Source organism: Hypanus sabinus, chromosome 9 (assembly GCF_030144855.1).
Source record: "Hypanus sabinus isolate sHypSab1 chromosome 9, sHypSab1.hap1, whole genome shotgun sequence".
Lineage (NCBI taxonomy): Eukaryota > Metazoa > Chordata > Chondrichthyes > Myliobatiformes > Dasyatidae > Hypanus > Hypanus sabinus.
In genome coordinates, this window is record NC_082714.1 from 153491424 (window position 1) to 153510259 (window position 18836).

General features: G+C 41.0%; 1 protein-coding gene across 3 annotated transcripts in view; it reads left to right on the plus strand.

The window, feature by feature from the left end:
* Positions 1–18836, plus strand: part of plcg1 (phospholipase C, gamma 1) — a 193499-nt gene that overhangs the window by 95737 nt on the left and 78926 nt on the right. For all 3 annotated transcript variants that reach the window (XM_059980817.1, XM_059980816.1, XM_059980818.1), the window contains 3 exons: positions 4063–4110; positions 10578–10662; positions 11921–12004. In XM_059980817.1, the coding sequence (XP_059836800.1) occupies positions 4063–4110; positions 10578–10662; positions 11921–12004 (217 nt within the window). The remainder of the gene's footprint in view (positions 1–4062; positions 4111–10577; positions 10663–11920; positions 12005–18836) is intronic.

Consider the following 18836-nt stretch of genomic DNA (forward strand, 5'->3'; position numbering starts at 1 on the left):
TATTCATTGGACCGTAGAAGGTTGAGGGGGGATTTGATCGAGGTATTTAAAATTTTGAGAGGGATAGATAGAGTTGACGTGAATAGGCTGTTTCCATTGAGAGTAGGGGAGATTCAAACGAGAGGACATGATTTGAGAGTTAGGGGGCAGAAGTTTAAGGGAAACACGAGGGGGTATTTCTTTACTCAGAGAGTGATAGCTGTGTGGAATGAGCTTCCTGTAGAAGTAGTAGAGGCCAGTTCAGTTGTGTCATTTAAGGTAAAATTGGATAGGTATATGGACAGGAAAGGAGTGGAGGGTTATGGGCTGAGTGCGGGTAGGTGGGACTAGGTGAGATTAAGAGTTCGGCACGGACTAGGAGGGCCGAGATGGCCTGTTTCCGTGCTGTGATTGTTATATGGTTATATGGTTATAGGTAGGTTTGCTAGAGAGGCTCCAGTGGATTTAAACTAGATATGAGAGGGGAGGGGAACTAGAGTGTAGGTACAGATGTACGGGAGAAGGAAGAAAAAGAAGACAGTGAAGTTCTTTGTACTGATAGAGATAAACAGACAGGAAGAGGTGGAGAATTTCTTAAATGCATTTATTTTAATGCTAGGAGCATTGTAAGAAAGCTGGATGAGCTTAAAGCTTGGTTTGATACCTGGAAATATGAAGTTGTAGCTATTAGGGAAACATGGTTGCAGGAGGGGTGTGATTCGCAAATAAATATTCCTGGATTTCGTTGCTTCAGGTGTGATACAATTGGAGGGACAAGAGGGGGAGGTGTTGTGTTGCTTGTCAGAGAAAATATTACAGCGGTGCTCTGGCAGGATAGATTAGAGGGCTTGTCTAGGGAGACTATTTGGGTGGAATTGAGGAATGGGAAAGGTGTAGTAACACTTTTAGGGGTGTATTATAGACCACCTAATGGGGAGCGAGAATTGGAGGAGCAAGTTTGTAAGGAGATAGCAGATATTTGTAGTGACCACAGGGTTGTGATTGTGGGATATTTTACTTTTCCACACATAGACTGGGAAGCCCATACTGTAAAAGGGAGGGATGGTTTGGAGTTTGTAAAATGTGTGCAGGATAGTTTTTTTGCAGCAATACAGAGGTACCAACTAGAGAAGGGGCAGTGTTGGATCTTCTGTTAGGGAATGAAATAGGTCAGGTGACGGAGGTATGTGTTGGGGAGCACTTTGGGTCCAGTGATCACAATGCCATTAGTTTCAATATAATTATGGAGAAGGATAGGACTGGACCCAGGGTTGAGATTTTTGATTGGAGAAAGGCTAACTTTGAGGCGATGCAAAAGGATTTAGACGGAGTGGATTGGGCCAATTTGTTTTATGGGAAGGATGTAATAGAGAAATGGCGATCATTTAAAGGTGAAATTTTGAGGGTACAGAATCTTTATATTCCTGTTAGGTTGAAAGGAAAAGTTAAAAGTTTGAGAGAGCCATGGTTTTCAAGGGATATTGGAAACTTGGTTAGGAAAAAGAGAGATATCTACAATAAATATAGGCAGCATGGAGTAAATGAGGTGCTTGAGGAATATAAAAAAATGTAAAAAGAATCTTAAGAAAGAAATTAGAAAAGCTAAAAGAAGATACGAAGTTGCATTGGCAAGTAAGGTGAAAATAAATCCGAAGGGTTTCTACAGTTATATTAATAGCAAAAGGATAATGAGGGATAAAATTGGTCCCTTAGAGAATCAGAGTGGACAGCTATGTGTGGAGCCGAAAGAGATGGGGGAGATTTTGAACGGTTTCTTTTCTTTGGTATTCACTAAGAAGGATATTGAATTGTGTAAGGTAAGGGAAACAAGTAGGGGAGTTATGGAAACTATGACGATTAAAGAGGAGAAAGTACTGGCACTTTTAAGGGATATAAAGGTGGATAAATCTCCAGGTCCTGACAGGATATTCCCTAGGACCTTGAGGGAGGTTAGTGTAGAAATAGCAGGGGCTCTGACAGAAATATTTCAAATGTCATTAGAAACAGGGATGGTGCCGGAGGATTGGAGGATTGGAGTATTGCTCATGTGGTTCCATTGTTTAAAAAGGGTTCTAAGAGTAGACCTAGCAATTATAGGCCTGTCAGTTTGACGTCAGTGGTGGGTAAATTAATGGAAATTATTCTTAGAGGTGGTATATATAATTGTATGGGTAGACGGTCTGATTAGGAATAGTCAGCATGGATTTGTGCGTGGAGGTCATGTTTGACAAATCTTATTGAATTTTTTGAAGAGGTTACGAGGAAAGTTGACGAGGATAAAGCAGTGGATATTGTCTATATGGACTTCAGTAAGGCCTTTGACAAGGTTCCGCACAGAAGGTTAGTTAGGAAGGTTCAATCGTTAGGTATTAATATTGAAGTAGTAAAATGGATTCAACAGTGGCTGGATAGGAGATGCCAGAGAGTAGTGGTGGATAACTGTTTGTCAGGTTGGAGGCCGGTGACTAGTGGTGTGCCTCAGGGATCTGTACTGGGTCCAGTGTTGTTTATCATATACATTAATGATCTGGATGATGGGGTGGTAAAGTGGATTAGGAAGTATGCAGATGATACTAGGGTAGGTGGCACTGTGGATAATGAAGTAGGTTTTCAAAGCTTGCAGAGAGATTTAGGCCAGTTAGAAGAGTGGGCTGAACGATGGCAGATGGAGTTTAATGCTGATAAGTGTGAGGTGCTACATTTTGGTGGGAATAATCAAAATAGGACATACATGGTAAATGGTAGGGCATTGAAGAATGCAGTAGAACAGAGTGATCTAGGAATAATAGTGCATAGTTCCCTGAAGGTGGAATCTTATGTGGAGAGGGTGGTGAAGAAAGCTTTTGGTATGTTGGCCTTTATAAATTAGAGCATTGAGTATAGGAATTGGGATGTAATGTTAAAATTGTACAAGGTATTGTTAAGGCTGAATTTGGAGTATTGTATACAGTTCTGGTCACCGAATTATAGGAAAGATGTCGACAAAATAGAGTACAGAGAAGATTTACTAGAATGTTACCTGGGTTTCAGCACCTAAGTTACAGGGAAAGGTTGAACAAGTTAGGTCTTTATTCTTTGGAGCATAAAAGGTTGAGGGGGGGGACTTGATAGGGGTATTTAAAATTATGAGGGGGGATAGATCGAGTTGACGTGGATAGGCTTTTTCCATTGAGAGTAGGGGAGATTCAAACAAGAGGATAGGAGTTGAGAGTTAGGGGGCAAAAGTTTAAGGGTAACATGAGGGGGAATTTCTTTTCTCAGAGAGTGGTAGCTGTATGGAACGAGCTTCCAGTAGAAGTGGTAGAGACAGGTTTGGTATTGTCATTTAAAGTAAAATTGGATAGGTATATGGACAGGGAAGGAATGGAGGGTTATGGGCTGAGTGCAGGTCAGTGGGACAAGGTGAGAATAAGCGTTCGGCACGGACTAGAAGGGCCGAGATGGCCTGTTTCCCTGCTGTAATTGTTATTTGGTTATATGAAGGGGCCACTGCACAGGATCCGAAAAGGCTGCAGAGGGTTGTAAACTCAGGCTGCTCCATCATGGGCAATACCCTGCCTGGCTAGCATCAAGGCGATGCCTCAAAAATCTGGGATCAGTGTAAACTTGGCCAGCTCCATCATGGGCATTAGCCACCCCAGCATCGAGAACATCTTCAAACGGCGATGCCTGAGAAAGTTGGTAGCTATCGTTAGGACCCTCATCACTCAGGTTATGTTCTTTTCTCATTACTGCCATCAGGCAGAAGATACAAGAGCCTGAAGATATGCACTCAACATTTTAGGAGCAGCTTCTTCCCCTCCACCATCAAATTTCTGAATGAACAGTGAACCAGCCCATGAACACTACCTCTTCTTTTCACTACTTAATTAATTTTTAATATGTACTTCTTACTCTAATTTTATAGTTTTATTTTACGTTTTTTTGCGTTTTGCACTGCACTGCTGCCACAAAGCGACACCTGTCAGTGATAATACGCCTGGTTCTAGTTATCAATCCTCTCAGCAAGCTGTTCAGGTTTGGTTTGAGGTTTCTTTCCTAGCTGCTGAAACTGTAGCTGAATTCTGTCTGTTTTTGTTGCAGGTGGCTGAGGAAGCAGTTCTACAACATGGATCGCAACAGAGAAGATCGGTAATGGCAACCAGGGGTCCTTTGAGGGCAGGGTAATCGTGAGAGTCGGGTTTTGTCATGTGGGGAGAGAGCATTTTATTTTACCATTTATTGATTTCCCTCTCTCTTTGATGATCCCTCCACCAGATGAACAAGTCCTAGACCAGGTTGAATACTTACGGATAAATATATTAATAGTGCATTCAGGTGAGAGGCACCAAATAGTGGTGCTTTCGAAAAATCTCGTACACCTCAGCCAGTGCTCTGCTCATACTGGATTAACCTGACGTACAAACTGAGGTGCACATTAGAAAAGATATACATAACTCTCGTTATCATAACAACACTCACAAAATGCTGGAGGAATTCAGCAGATCAGGCAGCATCTATGTAGGAGAATAAACAGTCGACGTTTAAACAGGACAGTGTGCTTGTACGATTCGTTGACTTAATGGCCCTGCCCGTACATGAGATTGCAGGTATTACTAAGCAAGCTTTGCCAACGCGATCAGTTAGGCAACTTAGTTGGCATGGTTGAGATTAGCTGAAAGGCACTGTTTCATACAGTGTAGCTCTTTGAAACTTTATTAATATGTTTAGAATTCAGCACTGCCATCTAGAGGAGTTAGCCCATCACAGCAAGCTTCACAGAGGTGAGAAGGCAACCGGGCCAGTCTTGGATACATTGCGCAAGTGCTCCAAGTTAGTGAACATTCTCACCTCTAAGTTTGAAGGTTTTGGGTTCAAATCTCATGCCTGAGAGTTGTGCATTATGTCTGGGTCAAGACCTTAGTGGATGGCCTTCTGGGTGAGGTGGATGTTCAGGACCTCTCACTGTATGTGCCAACTACCATATTGTATCCACTGGCATGGCAACTGCTCTGCCAAAGGTCTCAAGAAATCGCAGCGGTTTGGGAATGCAGTTCAGTCCTCACACAAACGAGCTTCCATGAGACCAGAAGAGATGGGAGCAGAATTAGGCCACTCGGCCCATCGAGTCTGTTCTGCCATTTCATCATGGCTGATCCATTTTCCCCCTCAACCTCATTCCCTTGCCTGCACCCTGTAATCTTTCAGGCCCTAACCAATCAAGAACCTGTCAACCTCTTGCCTTAAACACACCCAATAACTTGGCCTCCACAGCTGCCTGTGGCAATAAATTCAACGGATTCAGCACCCTCTGGCTAAAGAAATTCCTTCTTATCTCTGATCTATGCTGATGGTTCTGAGGCTGTGTCCTCTGGTGCTAGACTCCCTCACTGTAGGAAACATCCTCTCCATATCCACTCTGTTTACACCTTTCAACATTCGATAGGTTTCAGTGAGATCCCCCCCTCATTCTTCTAAATTCCAGCAAGTACCGCTCCAGCCTATGGCAAACCCTTTCATTCCCAGAATCATTCTCACAAAACACCCTCTGAAGTCAGCAAATATTATCTTAAGTAAGGGGCCAAAACTGCTCACAATCACCAGTGTCTTATAAAGCCTCAGCATTACATCTTATGTCTTATACTTAGTCTTTTCGAAATGAATGCTAACATTGCATTTGCCTTTTTCACCACCGACTCAACCTGCAACATGTTTCCCACCCATTCACTCTGTCAAGCTTCACACTGCCTCAGGAAAGCAGCTAATATCAGCAATGACCCCTCCCACCCAATTTGTTCTCCCTTCTCCCCTCTCTTGTAGGACAGAAGATGCAAAGTCTCCCAGCACAGCCTACAGCCCATCAGAGAGTTTCTATCCCACTGCTACTAGACCCTTCAAAGAGCCTATCATACACTTAATCTCCCAATCTACCACGCGGTGGTCACATTGATTTTTCTGTTTGGACTATACTTTCCCTGGAACTACAACTCTATATTCTGCTTGCTGGTTTCCTTTCCACTAGCTCGATATAATTACATGTGAGCAAGGGAGGCAGAGGAGTGCTTATCAGACTGTTCCAGTCGGTGGACTAGATCATTTGTGCAAGGTCTATAAACCCATGAACACTACTTCACTATGTCTCTTTTGCACTCTCTCTCCATATCTCTCACCCCCATCACTCTCACGTTTGCATCTCTTTTTCTCCATCTTTCTCTCTCACTCCATCTGTCTCTCCATCTCTCTCTCATTTCCCTCCATCTCTCCTCCTCTCTCTTTCTGTCGCTCCATCTCTCCTTTTCTATCTCTCTATCTACTATATCTATGTATAAATAATTAAAAATTCATTCATATGTCTTCAACTGTGCTCTACCACAAAACAGCAAATTTAATTACATAGGTTAGTGATAGTAAGCCACATTCTGAATATGATTCTAACATGTTTGGGTGGAATGCTAAATGAAAGCTTTTCACTTTATCTTAGTTTATGTGGTAATAAACCAGTAGATAACTAATTTGAAACCCAGTCTGAGCAACTGTATTATTTGTAATATCTAAGGTAACATTACGTTCAGTTGGCTTGGTCATGTATCTACACTCTTACTGGAAGGGCTGCTGTTTTAGCTTGGGTCTTCATTGGTTCAGTGGGTTTCCACTGGGCTTTGCGATGGTAGTGTCCTTGGGGTCCTGTCCCTGGCTCCTGAACCACTCCCTGCTTACTGGCCCATCACATCATGCTTACAGCTTACACACCCTTGAAGTTAAATGATAGCAGACTTTTATCTGTGAAGAAATCACAGTAGTTATCCTTGCATGACCCACCCCCAGCTCCAAACATCAAATCCTTTATTCGATCCTTTGTTAGCAATTTGCAAACTTACAATCTTGAAGCGATTAGACTTAAGCGCACCCAAGTGTAATTGAGCATTACAGTCTTATCCGCGAGTTCCACATGCGCGAATTCAACCAACCGCGAATCAAGAAAACCCGGAAGTGCTCTTCCAGCACTCGTTCTTTGAGCATGTACAGACTTTTTTCTTGTCATTATTCCCTAAACAATGCAGTGTAACAACTATTTACGTTGTATTAGGTATTATAAGTAATGCAGAGATGATTTAAAGTATACGGGAGGATGTGCATAGGTTATTGTGGATCGGGATCGAAAAAAATCAGAAGTTCTTTTACTGAGTAAATTGGAATAGCTATATCCAGTGTTATTTAGCGTCAGTTAGTCAAACATTTTTCTTAGAAAATAGTATATATTTTACCTTTCTATGCATATAAAACACTTAAGAAACGTATGTATTTCAATAATTAAACCACTGCATTGCTTAGTAATAATTGTAGCTTTCATCGGGGCAGGGCCTTTCTCACTTTATCCTTTAAGATTGTTCCGATTGTTGACCGATTTTAGCCTAACGCTTTTCCAATGACCGATGGCGTTTCACCTCTTTCCGATCGCTTTATTATTTCCACTTCATTTTGAATTGTGATCATGATTATTTTCGTGAACAGGTACACTGCAGATTCAGAGCTCTGCTGGGTCCTAAAGACCACAGCTCTGAGACCGTGTAAATAAGGTCCGGGGTTCCGCTGGGTCCTAAAGTCCACCGCACTTAAACAGGTTAAATAAGGGAGTGAGCATCTGCGTTTTTTGGTGTCCGCGAGGGTTCCCGTAACCAATCCCTCACAGATAAGGACTGACTGTATTGAGTGGTCAGCAAAAGATACATTGTTGGCCAGTCCCAAGCTACAAACTGCAAAGAAATAAGCAAGAATACTTAACTTATTCCCTTTGCTTTTATCATACCCACACTCGTGTGACTAGGTACCATAATAAAAGGTTCAAGGGTTCATTTAGTATCAAAGCAAGTATCCATAAACAACTCGGAAATTCGTCTTCTCCAGATAGCCACGAAACAAAGAACATGAAAGTTATTGCGGGAGAAACATCAAACCCCCACCTCCCATACAAAAAAGAACAGCATTCGGATTTTCATCTCCCCCCCCCAAAACCCCCCTTGTCCCGTAGAACATGAAACAAGAACATCAACCCCCAAAAAACAACCCTTCCCCCACACAAAAAACTAACAGAACAACCTCCCTCCCCTCCCACAACAAAACAGAAAAGGAACAGGTAATAAAAAAAACAATATAACAACCACAAGACCATAAGATATAGGAGCAGCAGTAGGCCATTTGCCCCATCGTGTCTGCTCCACCCTTCAATCATGGGCTGATCCAATTCTTCCAGTCATCCCTACTTCCCTGCCTTCATTCCACACCCTTTGATGACCTGGCTAATCAAGAACCTATCAATCTCTGCCTTAAATACACCCAATGACTTGGCCTCCACAGCCGCTCGTGGCAACAAATTCCACAGATTTACCACCCTCTGACTAAAATAGTGTCTCCACATTTCAGTTCTAAAAGGACGACCTTCAATCCTGAAGTCGTGCCCTCTTGTCCTAGACTCCCCTAACATGGGAAATAACTTTGCCATATCTAACCTGTTCAGGACTTTTAACATTTGGAATGTTTCTATGAGATTCTTCCCTCCCCCCCCCCCCCCCCCCCCATTCTCCTGAGCTCCAGGGAATACAGCCGAAGAGCTGCCAGACGTTCCTCGTACGGTACCCTTTCATTCCTGAATCATTCTTGTGAATCTTCTCCGAACCTTCTCCAATGTCAGTATATCCTTTCTAAAATAAGGAGCCCAAAACTGCACACAATACTCCAAGTGTGGTTTCACGAGTGCTTTATAAGTCTGAAGTTCACAATCCATAAATACAATAATTCTTTTTTTTAAATTTTTTTTATAAGTTTCTACAATGCAACAACAAAAAAAGTTAAAAAAAAGGTTTATACAGTGCAAAACAAACATATGAAATGTACAGTTCATAACAGTTAAGGAAAAACACCCATAGTGGAATCATGTAAAATTAGCTACCACCCCACCCTCCCACTACCCAACTCCAAGCCAACCTTCCAGTATATAGAAAAATTAATCAGAACTTTTATCACCACGGAGCTGTATTTATATAAAAAAAGATATATGCAATAATTTAATCTATAATTCAATCCAGACCGTGATACTGTCCTACGATATCACTGACATTCATCGGAAGAGGGACAGCACGTGAGGCAGAAAGGCCTACCCACCTGCTACAGGGAGCTACACAGCAATAGGCCGCTCACAGACTCCTTCTCCACAACAAACAAAAGGCAGGCAATCAGCACTGAAACTCTTGCTCGCCTTCTGCATTTGCCTCGATGTCTCATTCTTCCTCTATGCTTTAATTGGCAAAATGCAGTAAAATGTCGGCCTGCGCCCTGTCTCAAAGTTTCTTCACGTCGAGGCCGTCCGAGTATGCATTCACTTCCCAGAATCTTCTCGGAGTCACTCAAACGACCCCCAAACTGAAATTTGCAGACTTTAACCATATAACCATATAACAATCACAGCACGGAAACAGGCCATCTCGGCCCTCCTAGTCCGTGCCGAACTCTTAATCTCACCTAGTCCCACCTACCCGCACTCAGCCCATAACCCTCCACTCCTTTCCTGTCCATATACCTATCCAATTTTACCTTAAATGACACAACTGAACTGGCCTCTACTACTTCTACAGGAAGCTCATTCCACACAGCTATCACTCTCTGAGTAAAGAAATACCCCCTCGTGTTTCCCTTAAACTTCTGCCCCCTAACTCTCAAATCATGTCCTCTCGTTTGAATCTCCCCTACTCTCAATGGAAACAGCCTATTCACGTCAACTGTATCTATCCATCTGTGAACAACAGACATAAAAGAAGTAAAAAATAACTTTATTGTTTGCTATCTGGATGATGTCAACCGAGGGAGCATTGTACGCTGGCGCCATCTTGACAGTGTTAATGGTAAACGCACAACACATAATAAGATGCAGATAGAGAAGAGATGCATGTCTCCTACAATAGCAAAGCTGTAGTGACAGTGTGTCTTGACCCAAAAGGTCGACTATTCATTTTCCTCCAATCAAGGCCCACATGCAATACAGACCATAATTGCCCCCAGATGTTGTGACTGTCAACTAAAACCACCAGAGAGTCACACAGCTGGTTGTATAAAAGCCATTATTTGGCAGACTCAAGCTGGCAGCATTTGGAGTCACTCTGGAGAGAGGCTCTCTGACCCAACATTACATCACATTTTTATGTGCTAAAGATCCAAGGCAAAAGTAGGACAATTTCTGTAGTTACAATGCATTCATAGTACTTCCTTTGAGTTAAATATAATTTTCAAACATGTATATCTTCACACCGACACTCCTCCAGACACCCTAGACTGAACATCAAACACTGCTGTCTCTGTGCTGCATTCATGTAGACTCCTGAGGTGAATGGGGTGTTCATTGCATTCATGCATATGCAGACATCTCAGGTCAGTCAGGTGTTTTGTGAGAGAGTAAAAAGAAAACCATGCATTATATAGTGTTGCAGAGAAATCGCAGAGTGGGTAGACAAATAATTGGGGATCAAGAGATCATCGTTTAGCAGAGGAGAGCTCCAATATAGTTGCTCTGCTGCAAATCACAAAGCAGGAAGAACTCTGAGGATTATTGGACATTTTTCTTTTCGTAGGGTCACTGTGAAGGATTTGAAGAACATGCTGTCTCAAGTTAATTACCGGGTGCCCAATATGAAATATCTGCGGGAAAAAATCACGGTAACTCTTCTTGAATTCAATCTATTCAGCCAGACAAAATTTTCATCTTGCATGCTTATCAGATGTAAATACATGTTAAACAATGCTAATGTTCTGAATAATATACATGTCGATATGCTAAAAACTGTCATTGCACGTGTTTGTAAGCTATACGGTGTAATTTTACACATGATGTTATATGGTGTTGACAGAAATAACAGACATCAAAGCACTTTCAAAAACTTGAAAATATGCTTAATGTTTATCTGATTTCAAACTTTTACTTGTAATGTACTACAGATGGAGACTGCATGTGTCCCTTCTGTCTCAATTTTGCTATTCTTTTGCCAAGTCTCTTTGAGATATGCCTACTCTGAAGGAGATTTCCTCCTCTCTTTGGGACTTCTGTGAGACTTCTCCCCCTTGTGATCTCTGCTGCTCTACGGATGTCAGCTATATGCTCACCCAGACTTGCTTCAACAACCACGTGTCCATCCTGGGCACTTGTCTTTGTCATCATTTTGTGCCACGTGGCTAACTACTAGTACACCACCCCCCCTCCCACCCTCACACACGCACACTTTCTCCCTTATTTCAGCCCCACCATTTCTTCTCTTTCTCCTCTCCCACTCCCTCAATCTGCCCTGCACCTAATCTTTCCTCCCTCCCCACCTTACTTCCTTCCCGTTATTCCATGATCTACAGTCCTCTCCTGTTAGATTCCATCTTCTTTGGCCCTTTGTCTGTTAGCTCCACCTATCACCTGCCAGCTGCTTGAATCGGTCCCATTCACTCCTCTCCTCTCCTACCTGCTTATCTTCCCGTCAACTGCCAGCTCAAACTCCACCCCTTCCTCCCCCTCTCTTTTTCTGCTGGCTATCTCCCCATCCCACTGCCCTCCAGCCCCGATGAAGGGTCTCGATCTGAAAAGCCAACAGTCCACTTCCCTCCAAAGACGCAGCTTGACCCCCCCTGAGTTCCTCCAGCATTATATATCTGTTGCTGTGGATTTCCAGCAACTGTAGAATCTCTGGAGTCTCCACACTCCTGATCCAGTGTCTCCCGTTCAAATCAAAATTACCATAACTCTGAAATGGCCAACGTTTCAGGAAACACCACTGTAATGAAATCCAACTGTTCACTTGGTTGTGACTGCTTTTCTGTTCTACACCAGGATCAGGAAGCTGTGGGAGCTTCCAGTCTCCCCATCTGACCAGTAAACTGGCTTATCTTTAGTGATGGAAGTGGTTGCATCATTAACATCTTTTCCTGCTCTCAGGATATGGAACTACGGAGTGGAGATGTCACATACTGCCAGTTCGCTCAGCTCTATCGTAGCTTGATGTACGACGCTCAGAAAAATGTGAGTAATGGAAGTAGTGCAGGGTTTTAAAGAGACGGATATGGTTACGACACCCATGGCCACGATGGTTCAGCTGTGATCACTTTGGTTATGTAAAGAACTATAATAAGTATTTCCTGGAGATGTTTAATGATGAAGTTTAATTATTACTACACTGTTTCCACTAAGGTGTTGCTCTGTTGCTCTAATTGGATGCAGCTGGAAAAAGTTTACGAAACATGGAAGATTTTCATTGTTGCTACAATTACAGAGAAAGCGCAGGGAGGTAATAGAGTGCAGGGGCCGTGAGAGGATAGATTGTGAGGTCAGAGATTTGTGTGAGAGGGCATATAGTGAGAAATTTGTCTGGAGCGTAATGAGCAACAGAAAAGAAATGCTGGAGGGACACAGCAGGTCGGGCAGCGTCTATGGAGCAGGATCAAGGATCAAGACCCTTCACCTGCTGGGTTCCCCCAGCATTTTGTATGTGTTGCTCTGGATTTCCAGCTTCTCTTGTGTTTGTCGTGAATAATGGTTGTGCCATTGCTGATTAACAGGACTCTGAGAACTTGTCAACCATAATTTATTTACTTGTACACAAGGGGATTAGTTCAGCCCCTCTAAAGTTCTTACTCAGGATTGCCAAATTTTAGCTCATAGAAACTTTGTGCACTTCTAAATCTGGTTATTTGCATACTTAAGTACCAATCATTATACATACAGAACTGTGCAAAAGTCTTAGGCACATATATATAGTGAGGGTGCCTAAGATTTTAGCACAGTGAAGTATTTGTTAACGTGTAGTGGGGAGTGAGTTTGTAAATCTGGCGGGAGCAAAGGATATTGGGAGTGGCGAGGGTGCGGTGTGAGACAGGTGGCAGAGAAGGAGTGTCAGGCAGAGTGTGGTCTGGGTGCAGACACACACACCCAGCCCTGAGACACCAGGAAAAGTAATTTGATTCCAAACAATTATTGATCTTTACCGAATGACTCTCTAGTGCTTCCCACTCCCTCCCCTCTCCCGTCCCCTTTTCCCAAGCATGATGCCCTCTCCCTGCCCCCTTCTCACTGTCAGTCCACAAGAGAGACCCATATCAGAATCGGGTTTATCATCACTCACATAGGTCAAGAAATTTGTTTCTTAACAGCAGGAGTACAGTGCAATATATAAAGTTAATACAGTACTGTGCAAAAGTCTTATGCACCCTAGCTATATGTATTGTTACGTATTCAGGCAACAATAAATATATGAGTTCGGCAAGGGTTTCTTATAACAAACAACACGTTTATTAAACACAGAAAACAAACCCCCCAAAAGTAAACAAACACTACCGTAACCGGAAACAGCTGCTGAGCGGCAGCCCAAACAGTTCTTAAAGTGATATTGCAAAAACAGTTCTTAAAGTGATATTCCAAAAACAGTTCCTAAAAGTGATATTCCAAAAACAGTTCTTTAAAGTGGTATTGCCAAAAGTTCGTTACGCTCACAGTCCATTTAAAAGGAGAGACTTTATAAGACGATTTAGGTTCTCTTTCACGTCGCTTGCTTCGATCCCCGACGTCGAACTTCCCACGAAGAATTCACAAAACAGAACGGCTTAAAGGCACTGACCTTTTCTTCTCCACTACCTTCAATCCTTTCTAGTTAAACCTAGGGATTAACACGAAGATAGTCAACGAAATCCTTCCAAATAAGGATCAAACAAAGGTCGCCCCCGTTTCACCGTAGAAAGCGATTCTCCTCGATCTTTAACTTCCAACTTCCAATCTTCACTCTCCACTAATTTCGAACTAACAGAATCATAAAGAACCTGCTGGCAATGACCTTTTAAACTTTAGCATTAAATAAAAACTTCATCCTTCAGCTAAACTGCGTCATCACTTAAAACACGCAGTGGCATGAAGTCAACCTGGCAAATCCAGCCACGAACTGCCCCTCCTCACAGGGTGGGGTCTACCTTTTATAACCTGTAAAAAAAACCCATCACATGATCTCTACTGGCAGGAAAATGATGTCACTGTCATGTGTCACGAGTACGTAACACCTCCCTCCAAAAAAACATTTTTGGTCTGACAAGAACAAAAATTTTTAACAATTGCTTACAAGAAAAACAAAGGTATAAATTTTATAACATATACAATACACAACACCATCATATAACGGCTTATAACTCACAATACAGTAGGAGTGTTACAATGGAAAAAAAAACCACTCCATAAAAAAAATTACAGTGTACATTCAACATCGAGATAGACAATCAGCAACCTCATTATCTTTACCTTTAATATGAGTTATCACAATATTGTACTCTTGTAACATCAAACTCCAATTTAATAATCTTCTGTTTTTGTTTTTCATCTTACTCAGGAAAACTAACGGATTATGATCAGTGTAAACAATAAGTGGTTTTTGAGTTGTACTAACATATACCTCAAAATATTCCAAAGCTAAAACAAGAGATAACAATTCTTCCTCTATTGTCGAATAATTTCTTTGATGCTTATTAAATTTCTTAGAAAAGTAAGCTACTGGATGATCAACCTCATCACCCTCATTCCTTTGCATTAATACTGCTCCTGCAGCCTCATCACTAGCATCTACAGCTAACGAAAAAGGTTTTCCAAAGTCAGGTATCTTAAGCACAGGTTGCTGACATATCATTGTTTTCAATTTTTCAAATGCTTCTTGACAAGGCACCGTCCATACAAACTTCTCATTCTTCCGCAGAAGGTCAGTTAATGGAAGGGCAACATTAGCAAAATTCTTACAAAATTTCTGATAATATCCTACCATTCCCAAAAGCCTTCTGAGAGTCTTTTTCCCCGTTGGAGTGGGAATCTCTAAAATTGCCTGAACTTTTGCCTGAACAGGAGCTACCTTACCTTGACCCACAACATAACCAAGGTAAGTCACAGTGGCATGTCCAAATTCACTCTTAGCTAAATTAATAGTTAAGTTAGCTTTTGAAAGCCTTTCAAACAATTTCTCCACCGCAATAATGTGTGCTTCCCAAGTATCATTTCCTGTCACTAAATCATCAATATAAGCATCAGTATCTTTCAATCCCTGAATCACAAAGTTAATCATCCTCTGGAAAGTACCTGGGGCATTCTTCATCCCAAATGGAAGAACATTATACTCATATAACCCAGGTGGAGTTACAAATGCAGAAATCTCTCTACCTCTGTCTGTTAATGGAACACACCAATACCCTTTCAATAAATCAATCTTTGTAAGGAACTTTGCTTTTCCAACTTTATCTACACAATCATCTACTCTAGGAATTGGATATGCATCTGTTTTCGTTACAGCATTCACCTTCCTATAATCTGTACAAAACCTAATACTACCATCTGGCTTTGGCACCATAACACATGGCGAACTCCAATTCGAGTTAGAATGTCTAATGATATTATTCTCTAACATATATTCAATTTCTTTCTCAGCAAGTTCACATTTTTCCATGTTCATCCTATATGGATGTTGTTTAATAGGTTTGGCATCCCCAACGTCTACATCATGTGAAGCTATAGTAGTCCTTCTCGGAACATCTGGAAACAACTCCCTATATTTAAAAATCAACTCCTTCATCTGTTGTCTCTGCTCTAACTGTAAATGTGCCAATTTTTCATCAATATTTTCCAGAATGGTTGAATTTGGTAACCTAACAGAAACAATGTTGGATTTAGAATGAAAGTCAGATGAATCATCTATCATGTTCCTAGTTAAATCAAACTCATTCTCACTAACCACAACAGTCACAGTATCACATTGTTTCTCAAAATATGGTTTCAACATATTTAAATGGCAAAGTTGTGTTGACCTTCTACGATCTGGAGTTTTTACCACGTAATCCACATCATTGATTTTAGACACAATTTCATAAGGACCATGAAATCTAGCTTGTAAAGGATTTGTCTGCACTGGGAAAAGAACCAACACCTTATCTCCAGGCTTAAACATCCTCATCCTAGCTTCTTTATCATACCAAGTCTTCATTTTCTCCTGAGCCAACTTTAAATTTTCCTTAGCTAAGCTACAAGCTTTATGTAACCTGTCCTTAAATTTCAACACATAGTCCAACAAATTAGTGTGTACTTCCTTATTAATCCACTGTTCTTTCAACAAAGCTAAAGGTCCTCTAACTCTATGCCCAAACACAAGTTCAAATGGACTAAAACCTAAAGATTCCTGTACCGCTTCCCTTACTGCAAATAAAAAGTAAGTTTATACCCTCATTCTAGTCACTTTCATTTTCTACACAAAATGTCCTAATCATATTCTTGAGGGTAGAATGAAACATCTCCAAGGCACCCTGCGATTCTGGATGGTATGCAGACGAAGTGATTTGCTTAGCTCCCAATTTATAAACTATCTGTTGAAACAATCCAGACATAAAATTACTGCCTTGATCAGTTTGTATCTCCTTTGGTAATCCAAAATAAGTAAAAAAATTTATAAGGGCCTTTGTCACAGTCTTAGCTTTTATATTCCTAAGTGGTACTGCCTCTGGAAACCTAGAAGAAGTACACATGATAGTCAACAAATACTGATAACCAGTTTTTGTCTTTGGTAATCAACACAATCTACAATAACTTTAGAAAATGGTTCACCAAATGCTGGAATAGGTTGTAATGGAGCTACTGGTGTAACTTGATTTAGTTTACCCACAATTTGACAAGTATGGCACGTTTTACAAAACATCGCCACATCTTTTCTTAGACCAGGCCAGTAAAAATGTTTTAAAATCTTGTCCACAGTTTTCCTTACCCTTTGATGTCCACCTAAAGGCACACTATGAGCTAAAGTCAAAATCTCATTTCGATAAACTTTTGGAACAACTACCTGGTAAACAACATTCCAATCCTCACTTGCAGGAATTGTAGGTGATCTCCACTTCCTCATCAACACTCCTTTTTCCAAGTAATATCCTACTGGCACCTTATCAATTTCACTATCTAGTAAAGCCTGCTCTTTTAATTTTATAATCTCAGAGTCTCTATTCTGCTCTGCTATCATCTCCTTCCTAGACAAAGATAAATCTTTATAGTCAGACTTATTCCCAGAATCTTGTTCAAACAACGAAGATAAGAACGTCTCTGACACATCCTCAAAACTCGAATCCTGAGTTGAACAGTCCTGAATAACAACCTCATTCTGCGCATCAATCTTTTTAGCCATAGCTCTAGTCACAACACAGGAAGAATCTGTGTTAGAATTCAACTCTGGTTCCTCTGACTCCATTGTCAAATGCACTTCAGGAAAAACTTGTCCACCTGCCAAGTCATTACCTAACAATAAAGAAATTCCCTTCACAGGTAAGCTATGCTGTAATCCTACTTTAACAAATCCAGTAACTAACCCTGACTTTAAATTTACTTTATGTAAATGTACAGGCATAAAATCACTTCCAACACCTCTTATGTAATTTACCTCACCAGTATCAGACTCTTCATTAAACTTCAACACACTGTCTAACATCAGTGATTGAGAAGCTCCAGTATCCCTAAGGATTTTTATTGGCACCAGAGTAGATCCTTCCTTCAAGGATACAAACCCTTCAGTTACAAAATGATCATATCCCTTTCTAACTTGGTCAGACTCTAACAAAGCCTCATTTGTTTTTATCAAACCCTGTAACTTTACAGGTGCTTCAGTATGTTGCACACAAGCATCTGGAACTGCTTCCTTCTCTTTCTTTTTCAATTTGAAACAGTTAGCTATTACATGGCCAGGCTTCTTACAATAGTTACAAGTAAGACCAAACTGTCTTTCCTTCACAGGCTTTCCTTTCTCATCAACTTTCTCATTAACCTCTGATTTAATTTCAGATTTACCTGGAGTCTCCATGTTATTTTTCCTCTTAAAATTTCTGCCCTGAGGAAATTTGTTCTTATGGATCAAAACATACTCATCAGCTAATCTAGCACAGTCCTGCAATTTATCAGCATCCTTCTCATTTAAGTAGGGCCTTACTTCAACAGGAATGCTTCTTTTAAATTCCTCCATTAAAATCAGCTCTCTCAATGTATCATAGTCCCCATTTACATTTTTAGAAGAAACCCATCTCTCAAAACACATAGCTTTATCATAGGCAAATTCCACGTAAGTTTTTTCCACAGACTTTTTCAAACTTCTGAATCTTTCCCTATATGCTTCTGGGACTAACTCATATGCGTTTAAGATATGCCTCTTTACAATATCATAATCAAGTGCTTGTGCAGCTGTTAAAGCTGTGTAAACTTCTTGTGCTTTGCCTTTAATTACACTCTGTAACAACACTGACCATTTATCTTTCGGCCACTCTGACATCCGAGCAATAGTTTCAAAATGTTGAAAATACCTTTCCACTTCTGTTTCACTAAATGGAGGGACCAATTTAATTTCTTGACTAGCAACAAACGTTTTTTTAGAACCAGAAGACTGATTTCCAGACCTTAATTCCTCTGTTGCATGTGCAAATTCCCTCTTCTTTTGTTCCGCCTCCAATTTACACCTCTCCAAATCAGCTTTACTTTGTTCCAATTTCATTTGTTCGATTTGCAACTGCATCTCCAGATTACTTATTGGAAACGACTCTAAAATCGATTCATCAAAAACACCCGAGACCACATAGTGTGACGCGATTTTTCTCTGTATTACAGCCTTAGAAGTAGTCTGCAAAATACCTTTAAGTTGCAATCTACTAGCTATCTCAAACACCTCAGTTTTCTTCGCCTTCGCCAATACCTCCGCAGCTGGCGAAGCCAGAAACTCATCAATATTCATTGCTGCCGAATACCACAACAAGCCAAACAAAAGAACTGAGTAATCCCCGTTTCCAAAAAACCGATTTAAAAGTTAGCAAGCATT